This window comes from Lupinus angustifolius, chromosome LG08, assembly GCF_001865875.1.
Source record: "Lupinus angustifolius cultivar Tanjil chromosome LG08, LupAngTanjil_v1.0, whole genome shotgun sequence".
Lineage (NCBI taxonomy): Eukaryota > Viridiplantae > Streptophyta > Magnoliopsida > Fabales > Fabaceae > Lupinus > Lupinus angustifolius.
The window spans coordinates 13,603,012-13,613,921 of NC_032016.1; the positions used below are offsets into that span (position 1 = coordinate 13,603,012).

The following is a 10,910-nucleotide window of genomic DNA, read 5'->3' on the forward strand; positions in this document are numbered from 1 at the left end:
CCTACCAACTTGTACCAACGACATCCTATGCTATTTAGTGCATTCCTCAGCAACACTTAGCCGTGGGAAATTCATTCCTTAGCAAAGGAATCCTATGCCCAGTCCAAGTGTACCCGAGGAGCATTAAGGAGGCTTAAATCCAACATTTTCCATGTGCCAAAATTAGAAGAATCCTGTGAAGCTCATCAAGGCTTACTCGTGAGCATTAAAGGAGTCTTCAGGTCTCTTGATCAATTCTCTTAATAATTGAGCTGTGCACTTAAGATGAAAGGGAATCCCATGCTCATTCAACCGTGGCATTCAATTTCAATAGTCCAAGTCATTAAGTTTGTTTTCAATTGTAATAAGGCACATGTGCCATTTCTTTTACTACTCGATCGAATATAGTCTAAATTAGGAGTAGATTCATTGTTTTTAGAGTATCCAATGTAAGTGTGCAAGGCATGCACTTAAGTTGCCAATCGAGGGAGCCTTAGAGGCTTGCCTATATATGTAATGCTTCATGCTATGAAATAAACACATTGAGTCAAAACTAAATTGTATTCCTTTGTGAATCAAAGAGGATTATATCCTTGTGAGATTATTCTCTAAACCTTCTTGGCTGAACCAAGATTAGAAGTTCTTATCAAGAACCAAGTTCTTGTGGCGAGCATCACTTTGGCTTATCAAACAACTGAATTGTTTGTGGCGCCCCACCTTATATCTTTTCCATCTTCTTTTATCCAAACACAAGTTATTTCCGCTGCATAAACTCAAAGGCTTAACTCATCCGTGAGCCTAGGCCATACACCAACCAAGATAGATCATTTCAAGAGCCTTTTACCCAAGAGGTTCACATCACTTTGTCTTCATTGTCTTCATAAGTATTTTTCCTTTTCTTCTTTTATGTGATGTTGGTGTCTTCATCAAAACCTTGCCAAGGTCAAGAGCCATATCTTCTTCACACATGAGACTATCATTGTGTTGCATCTTTCCCACATGTCAAAGATTAGATATGAGGTAGGTGGTTATGTGATGGTTCCATCAACAAATTTGAATTTTCTTTTGGAAAGCAATGCTCATTTCATGGACCTGCTCCATGTATGGTAATTGTTTCCTTCCAAGAGAGTGGTGACAACTGCTGCTCCTATATTCTCTCCTAGGTGGAGATAGTATGGATTTTGAAATTCAGTGTTGTTAAGGCTTAGTTGCATATGATGTGCTGCTTCTGTTGCTGCTCCTTCTACCATGATTCTTCAGTGTTGTGAGTTGTTGATGATCTGCTTTTTTTCTTCTTCTTGACCAGGAATCTTGGTCTTGGTTGTCTTCTTGGTGTGCCTCTTAGTCAGAATCTTGACTAGAATTTGAGGAGGTGAATTTATGCCTCTTGGGTAAACAGAACATTTAGGATGAAGGCTCTGATACCATATTGCGGATTTGAGACTGAATATACCTCATTTTCATTGATTAATAAGTGAGCCAAAAGACTTCTTTTATACACAAAGGCTATGTTGCATGTTTGCTTAGGCAACAAGCTATCTCTTAAAAGGAATAAAAAACAACTACAACTAACTCTAACCAACTTAACTAATTCTAATGCGACTCTATTTTAACATATTAAAAATGTGTCCATGTAAAATACATGCGCCTAATAAAAGTCCATGAGATAAAGAATGATTTAGAAAAGTTATGCCAATATTGCACTAGAAACTAAGTCTGATGCGCCAATGTTGCATCAGAAATGTTGCACCAAAAACCAAAGTTGACCGATGTCCTAGGCCAACTTGATGCTATAAGGAAAACTGACCAAGGTCCTAGGCCAACTTGATGTTGCAAGGAAAACTGACCATGGCCAAGGCTTGGCCACGAGTCAGCCAACTTTGATGCGAGTCGGGCCAACTTTAAGTCAGGCCAAGTTTGTTATTTTGGTGTTGTCGATAATGAGCAGTTTTTAGATTGCTTGGATTCCAAGGCACTGCTTAATACATGGTGTTGTTTTGGCTTTGGTTCCAATAATTTATAAAATTTAGTTCATAAAATACTATTAGAAGATGGAAATAAATCTAGAGTGGAGTATGGTGATATGCTCACAAATCAACTTCATTTTAATAATGAAATTGAATAAAAAGTTTTGTATTAATTGCAAAGACATTTTGGGAAAGAGCTTGACTACTTAACATATTTTTTTTGGTGCTTCATAACATAAAGTTTTGATTATGGTTATATGGAGTAAGTAAGAAGACAGTGAAGAGAAAAGGTAAAGATATGGCTTATGAGGATCAAGTGATGGCACTTGAAGGAGGAGTAACAAATGGTCTTTCAATGAAGGGTTTTGAGAGGCATAAGATAGTGCTAATGATCGTGGAATGAGTTATCAAAAGAGATTAAGAAGATGGTAAAAAAAACACTCAATAAATCAAGAGACTTTAGATCGAATCTAACTATCTAAGAGTAAATAATTATGATAGTGAGGTGCAAGTGTGCAACATAAAACTACGGAGAGAGGGAATATTATAACATGTGATCCATTGTAAAATATTGAGAATTGGGAAAATATAAGGCATCTAAGAAAGATGAGCACATCTTTTGTCCTAAAATGTGTATCACTCCATATACCATTTTATTTTCATTGGCCAGAAAATACGAAATTAATATATATTTAATTCAAGTTTTAATTTTATAACCAATAAAAATGAACGGTACATAGAGCAGTGAACAATACAGAGTTCGAGAACATTACTAGTTGTACCAATATTTGGCACCAAAGATGGGGAAACAAGTATTTGTAGGCTTGCTAGAAGTAAGGGAAGAAAAGGCAAGAAATTCATAATAAATGAAATGCATTAAGAGTGATGATTTATATAATAACATATTATGGAAAGATAAAGAATTATTTTTATAAGTTACTAAGTAAATTATTTTTTTACGTTTTATCATAGAATTTGAGAGATCAAGGTAAAATATGCATTAAAGTATATAGACAATGACAAATTTGTTAGATCATATAGTTGAGGATTGGAAGGGCATTAAAGAGTATAACATTAGTCGACTCACAAATTTTTTTAATGAGATTATAAGGTTTAATAAAATGTTACAAGGTAAATGATCAAGTCCTCCTGAATTGGGTTCTGAATATGCATTAGAATGCTACGGTTTCCAAGCTCCAAGTTCAGTTATCAAAATGGAATAAGGAAGTCTTTTGTAACATTTTTGAAAAGAAGAAGGTCATCCTTAGGCGTTTGAATGGTATTTACAGGACTCTCACTAGAGGGAGTAGTGCTTTTCTTGAATCTCTTCAACGTGACTTATGGGTGGAGTATGAAGGGGTTCTTCGCCAAAAAGAAATTTTATGGTTCCAAAAATCTAGGTGTAATTGGCTGATTTATGGTGATCAAAATACCCGCTATTTTCATGCCACCACTGTCATAAGGTGTAGGAAAAAGCAGGTTATGATGTTACAGAATGATTATGAAGATTGGAACCAGGACGAAATGGAGTTGGAAAATATGGCTATGACCTTTTACCAGAAGCTTTATACGAAAGAGGGTGTTGCTACTCCTTTTTGCCTTGTGAAGAGGTTTCCTATAATTAAGGAAAATCAGTTATTGATGCTCGGTGGTAGTGTGACAACCGAGGAAGTTAGGAGGGCCATTTATAGCATTGGGAGCTATAAAGCTCCAAGGAAGGATGACATCCAAGCTTTGTTCTATAAGAGCAAATGACATATTGTGGGGCCAAAATTGCGTGAGTTGGTGCAACAAATTTTTGTTAACCCATCTTTGATCGGTGAGCTAAATGAAACTTTAATAACTCTTATTCCCAAAGTAGATTAAGCTTGCTAACTAAAGAACTTCTGTCCCATTAGCCTTTCCAATGTGTCTTACAAGGTGGTCACTAAAATCCTAGCCTCGAGACTGAGAGGTGTGATGCAACATTTATTTGTCCTTACTAGAGCAGCTTTGTCCCGGGTAGACAAAGTAGCGATAATATTATTATAACTCAGGAAGCCATTCACTCCATGAAGTCCAAGAAAGGTAAGGTTGGCTGGATGGCTATGAAAATTGATTTTGAGAAGACCAATGATAGAGTTCGGTGGAGTTTTGTGAAGGAAACCTTGGTGGATGTTGGGTTCCTTGATCTTGTAGTTAACTTAGTGGACAACTGCATATCTAGTGCTTCGATGCAACTCCTCTGGAACGGGGAAGCCCTTGAGCCGTTTACTCTGGAACGACGTATAAGGCAAGGAGACCATATATCCCCTTACCTTTTTGTACTTTTGCGGGTAATCTTATCATCTTTGCCGAAGCCAACTTGGAGCAGGTGGAAATTATTTCATCGTGCCTTCGTCTTTTTTGCACTAGCTCAGGCCAAAAAGTGAGCAAGGATAAAACTTAGAGTTTCTTTTCTAATAATGTCCATGAAAATGTTTGCCATTAAATCATTGCTGGATTTGGTTTTAATAAGCTAGTGACCTGGGCAAGTATCTTGGTGTGCCCATTCAACATTTTCGGGTCAAGAAAAGTGTGTATAACTATGTGGTGGACAATGCTAGGAAACGATTGAGTAGTTGGAAATGTAATCAACTTTCTTTTGTCGGAAGGATTACTCTGACTAAATCGGTTTTGCAAACGCTACCTTCGTATGTTATGCAGACCATCTCGCTTCCGGTTTCTATTTGTGATAACATGGACAGAATCTGCAGGGCTTTCATTTGGGTAGAGGGCGAGACTGCTAGGAAAACTCATTGGATCCGTTGGGAGGTCATGCGATTTGAGTTTTTCACCCTTTATGTTTGGTGAATTGAATAAAAGTATAATATTTATATATTGTTAATGAAATGATTTATATACAGTTACATATTATCTATCATTTATATATATTCTTTTTTTCAAGAATTAATAATAATTAAATATGAGTATTGAATTATTCAATGACATATATAAAAAAAATATTGTCACGTATGTTTGTGCAGCCAACAAAAAAAACCTATAGTTGTTAGTTAAATATTTTGTTGCTCAAAAGTCAGAATTAAGTAGTATTAACCAAATACAAACGTTTAACAAGTGTCCATTTTTTAAGGTTGGACTATTACTCTTGATCTACTTTTGACAACTTCATGGTATGAAATTTGCTTTATTATTGTTTAATACAATCACCCTTTCTTGAATACATACGATATTGATTTGATGTTCTAGATGTTTGAATATTTAAATTTATCCATTTATGTAGGTGATGGGATTCTTCATTTGCTTTAATTTTAATTAATCTTTAAAAAATTTGATAACTCACTATTTGTAATTGTTATTTTTCATATATTTTACAAATATCATATTAATCCTCAAATCAATTAATGTATTAATAGTATAAGAATATTTCACCTTTAATTTATGAACTAAATCATATAATTATTAAATTATGTATAATAAACATAATAAGTTAACGAATGTAAATATTATTTACAACACATACTTATTATAATAATATAGTGGTTGAACATATTATAAAAACTTCACAATTCAGCCAATTCATAGGTTTTTCAATCAAAACTACTATTTTAACTATATCATTTTGTATTTTTACGAATTTAATATTTAGAATGTAATATTTAAGCATATAATGAATAATAAATAAGACATTAAAAATATAAAAAACTCTTCCAAATATTATATTTTTCTCTGATATTTATATTATTATATAGCATTAATGTAAAATTTTGAAGTATAATGAATACATCATCACTCATTTATTAAGTATCATTCAATATAATAGAGTATTTCCCAAACAAAACAGGGAAAGGATCATTGCTTTGCCCACAGTGAAAAATGGCCCTACCGCTATCCATGCGCGTCTTTGTGTCACTCCATTCCATATCATCCTCTTAAATAATTCCAACATGAATAAAACTAAATTAAAACAAAACCTTTTTTATTCTTTCTATCATTTCTTCTTTCACTTCAATACTTTCAATCCAAAGCTCGGACACGCTCTCAACCGCCGATTCCACGCGCCACCTCCGGTGATCTCGCTCGTTAATTCGCCGTCACTATTTTGGTACTGCGAATTTCCTTTCATTCCTTGATTTATCAATTTTCCGTTTGTTTCCCGACAAAGTTAAGGAAACTGAAACAATTTGAATCTCGCTTTTGACTTTGTTCGATTCTCTAACTGTGGAACTCAGTGGAGTTACTAATTTTCCATTTTAAAATCATTTATCAGTTTTCTGCTTTATATATATATATATATATATATATATTTCATTTTCTATAGAATTAACTTTATTGGAGTTTTTTGTTTTGTTTTTATTTTTGTTGTCAGATTGAGAAATTGCATGCTAAATGTGTTTTGGTGTAGTTGCTTTGAAGCGGAGATCTTTTTCTTTTGCTATTTCTCCATATATTTCAATTATGGTGTTTGATATAAGAAAAGTGTAACTTTTCATTTGTGATAAATTTATAGGAATTAATTGAGATTTATTTATTTGTACTAATGTGTATTGGATATTTGGATTGGTGATGAAATCTATAGGACGGTTTACATTAAAGTGGTTATGACATGTTAGTTAAGTTTTATGTAGATTTTGTTCCGAATAATGATCGTGGGCCACTTTAACTATTTCAGCTTTTACACAACAGTTTCATCACATTATTGGAGAATCAAGAAACAGGGAAGTCTTAAAGTGGGTTTAGTACTGTGCTTTTCCTTGTCTTAAGGTCTCTTAAGTGATCAAGTCTGCATCTTCACTATGATTTATTCTTTTGTTATCTTGTAAATATTGAATTTATTCACTTGAGCATATTCTGTATTTTAATAATTGAAATGAATAAGCGGTATGAAGAATATTATTAAAATATGTTATAGCAGATGACTAGATAAAAATTGACTTTTTGAAAAGTTATGCTCATGCTGATATGTAATTACTTTTTGGTGTAAAGGCTGTGATTCAAGTTCTTCTGAGGGTAGGGAGCTATATATAGAAATTGTTTTTTGGTGTGCCGATGAGCATAACGGATGTTATTGGGAGTAGAAGGAGGAGGATTCTTCTCTTCTTCAGCTTCAGGGTATAGCAAGGGCCTGACCATTCTCCTTTTGGGTCAGAGGAGTGATGATAAATCCATTAGAGTATTGCCGTGGAACCAGTACCTGTTGATAGACCGTGAATCTGAATCTCAGCTCCAGCTGGCTTGTACAAAGAACCGCCTCTCCCGCGGCTGCGCTTCCTTTGTTTGCTTTGGTCGCGCATCCGCAGGGCTTGACACTCCATCTCATCTTAAAGTTGGCCCTGCCCATCAGCATGATGTCATACCAAGGCCCTTGGTTTCCAACAAGGGCAATGATTCTTCTCCTCATGCAGATGATGAGAATAGAAAGGTTACTCTTAAAAGTAGCTTGAAAAAGCCACAACATAATAAACCAGCTCCTGTTGATGCTATTAGTGAACATGAGGAAACAGGTGGAAAGGGGACTGATGTTCCTCAAACAGAGAAGAGGAAAGTGCAGTGGACAGATGATTGTGGCAGTGAGCTTGTAAAAATAAGAGAATTTGAGCCCAGGTATTTGATTCTTATATTTTTCTCATCACTAATATAAACTGAGAAATCTTTACAATTTAAGTGAAGATTTTTTTATGTTCAGATGTATCAATTTTATTTCTTTTTTTGGTGTTAAACCAAGGGTGTCCTCTCACCCTATGGGTAAGGAATTACTCCCTTTCAGGGTGTGTGGTTATCCCACCCAGTAAGTGTTGCTCTTAGGATTCGATCCTTGGCCTTTAGCCTTGTACGACACTGGAGATTAGTTGGGCCTTACATTGGGCCAACTCCTTGTTGGTAGTTTTCTTTCTCTTCATTAAATTCTAAAATTAGAAGGTCCTTTGTGTCAGATTTTATCATTAGAGAACTCTTGATACCTTATATCCTGTGATTGATAGTGAACCAGATATGCTCTGCCAGCCTTCTCATTTTTCATTTTCTATTATTCTAATTGATTCAGATGTCTATATATATTATTGTTATAAATGATGAAAGTTAGTTGTTAGGCTTGGTGCTTTGAGTCAAAATAGTTTGCATTTTTTTAGGTTAAGCGTGAGCTGATTTCTAATTAAAGCAGGTGCTTAAATGTAAAATCATTCATGAGCCTTCATTCAACACCTTCAACTTTTTGGAGAGTTGGTTCTCAACATGATTGATATTAGATATGACCCAATGGTTAGGTTAGATCCTTGCCGTTAGATAAAAAGTTGCATTTCAGTACAAGATAATGTGAGACTGTGTATTACTATATAAAAAGGGTGGGACTGTGCATTGTCCATGTTTCAAGCCATAATAGCTCTTGGGTTAGGAGGTGTATTAAATACAGTTGTGTTATTTCCCAGGCCTTTTGAATGAATAATCTGATTTTGCTGAAGACTCAAATTTTCTAATTATTCAAGTAGGTAGGTATCGTCTTGTGATAAATTGAATGCCCTTTCCCTTGCTATATATGCTCATTATTCATTGATTTCATTTCAGCAATTTGATTAGTAGGGGGTTCTTCATTAAACATTGTTATGGTCTTCCCTTATATGCAATGCCATGTCAAAGGCAGTGTTGAGCCAAGAGATCGATATCTTTTTTTATGAAAAGTAATGGCTCCCTCGTCTAATACCCTGTTCATCATTTATTAAATAGTTGTTTTGTCCATTGGTTCCATCACTTCCATTAAAATAGACTTATGATATGTATTGACTGGGAATTTTGTAATGCTTCGAGGCAATCAGTAATGTTGAGGAAAGAAATGAAAACTGGAGCTTCAGAATATATATTTTCTTGGTAAAGGAAGAAACTTAATAGAATACAGTGGTAGGAAGGAGGATAAGGAATCCCCTCCTTATAAAAAGAAATAAAAATAATGAGAAAATAGAAACCCAAGCAACAAAGCTTCACAATTCCTCAAGGATTCAACATATCCATATGTTGGAGAAATCTCATAAAAAAGCCATGAACTTTGCACCAAATAGATGTCAACCACCTAATCTTTTTCCAAATGAAATGATGTTTGGAAGAAACCTTGTTGATTTAAAATATGAGTCTTGCTGTAACCAAATACACCATATTGTAGCATAGATTGCACATTGCCACAAAATTTTAGCCTCTTCACTTCTGAAACAATGGAAACCACACATTGACATGTCAGGGGAAAGAGCCTGATGTGGGCAATTAACTTGCAACATATCATTAGTAGTAGTTCTTTACTTCTTTTAAGTGCCACAGTCCAAATAAAAGATTTGACCTTAGAGGGAGCTTTGGATTTCCACATAGGTTTATCCAGAAGAAAAGCATCCTTGTCCAAGGAATGTGTAAGGAATTGGAAAAGGAGAATTTCATAAAAATTCCCTATCAAGGGACCAAATATTCTGATCAGGGGAGAATACAAATGAATGGAGTCATGGAGGCCCAAAATGGGCTCCAAGTGGGAAAATTATTCTCACTCAAATTATGAAAAAGAGGAAATTCCATGAAAAAGTAGAATCTTGGAGTCTGTAAAAATTGTGAATTGGAGAATTTCGCAAAGAAGAAAGACGATAAAGACAAGGAATGTCGCAAGTAAAAAGAACATCTCCTACCCATAGATTCTCCTAAAAATTAATTTGTCGTTACTCAGCTTCAAGAAAGCAAATAAGGTAGCATTGTTGGCATCCCACCCATCTGGGCATAAACTATACTTCAAATTACCTGGTGCCAAAAAGATTGAGGTTAGGAAAGGAAACATCATAGCTATTTAGCAGGTAGAGCAATGCTCTTAGACACCAAACTACCCAGTCCCAAGCCTCTCTTTATCCTTAGGATGACGAAATGCCTCCCAAATTATTCAGAGGCTATTTATAGAAAAATAAAAAAAAATCTGCAGAGGCTAAATCATTAGGTTGCTGCACTTTTGCCTCTAAAGTGCAAAGTTCTTGTCCTATGTATGTTTAGTATTAATTGCTGAGGATCTTGATTGGTGAAAGTTGGTTTACTCTAGCTAACATAGAGCCCAATCACTCGTCCAACTGGTCACCCCCTTGTAATAAGTGGGTTTGAAACCTCAAATTCAAACAAAAACCGGTTTCAACAACTCATGTAGGTAATGTATGGAACTTTTCCAGTTTGGCCTAGGCATATTGTAGGTGACCGAAGCCACAACGTTATGGGTCTATTTCATGCACTATTCCTATTTGTATCTTTATTAAATGAGTATATCACAAACAAGACTAAACTACAGTTAATATGTCTTTAAAACTCCTGTCCTTTACCCTGCTACGTTGACAACCTTCAATTTTGTTTATTCTGTCATGAAAAATGTTTTTATTCTTTACTGAATAGCTGGATGTGATCGAAGTTCTTGACTTTTTTCTTTGTCGTTTTTTTTACACTTTTTTCTTTTCTTGTTTTGTGACCTGTTTGTAATTGATTGTATGGGCATTGTCATTCAACTGCAGTGAAGCGGAATCATTTGATGAATTTGATAATAATGCAAATAACAGGAATTGTTCTTGTGCTGTTATGTAAATTTGCAATTCACCAAGATGACATGGACTCATACCAGGGATCAAGTCATTCATTGCTAGGCTAGCACATTTCATTGCTCCGGTCTGAGGCAAAAGGAGCAAAGAATTTTCAGTGTTGTGGAGATTTACGTACCGTATCTCGCTTGACCAGTCATTCATGTCTATAATTACTTGCTGTGGCCTTCAATTTTGTTCCTTCGCTTCTCATCTATTTGTTGTATAATCTTTGTTGTTTGAATTCTGTCTTTTGATTCATCATTTTAATGCTATTTTATGTTGTTATTTTTATATAGTTGAACAAGATTATAGTTCTATGATCTGACATTATCTCAGAATAAGATAATACAAAATGTGAGATTTGTAAAAAGCAATGCTTTATTGATGGGGAAGTGAACTTTTGATGCCA

The 10,910-nt window shown here is 34.8% G+C and overlaps 1 protein-coding gene across 4 annotated transcripts; it reads left to right on the forward strand.

Moving 5' to 3' along the window:
* On the forward strand, positions 5,877-10,910 carry LOC109354887. Of its 4 annotated transcripts, none has more exons than XM_019597682.1 (3): positions 5,877-6,030; positions 6,912-7,529; positions 8,086-8,344. In XM_019597682.1, the coding sequence occupies exons 2-3, from the start codon at positions 6,988-6,990 to the stop codon at positions 8,162-8,164; spliced, it is 621 nt and encodes a 206-aa protein (XP_019453227.1). In that variant the 5' UTR covers positions 5,877-6,030; positions 6,912-6,987; the 3' UTR covers positions 8,165-8,344. The 4 variants fall into 4 exon arrangements, with proteins under 4 accessions (XP_019453227.1, XP_019453229.1, XP_019453230.1 ...); XM_019597684.1 differs by lacking the exon at positions 8,086-8,344 and adding an exon at positions 10,481-10,910 and having other exon boundaries at positions 5,880-6,030; XM_019597685.1 differs by lacking the exon at positions 8,086-8,344 and adding an exon at positions 8,351-8,809 and having other exon boundaries at positions 5,880-6,030.

Excerpts from the sequence above, each read along its gene's own strand:
- LOC109354887 (XM_019597682.1), top strand. The coding sequence starts at position 6,988 with ATGTTATTGGGAGTAGAAGGAGGAGGATTCTTCTCTTCTTCAGCTTCA. Across the intron at positions 7,530-8,085 it reads ATAAGAGAATTTGAGCCCAG|GTGCTTAAATGTAAAATCAT; the intron begins GTATTTGATTCT and ends TAATTAAAGCAG.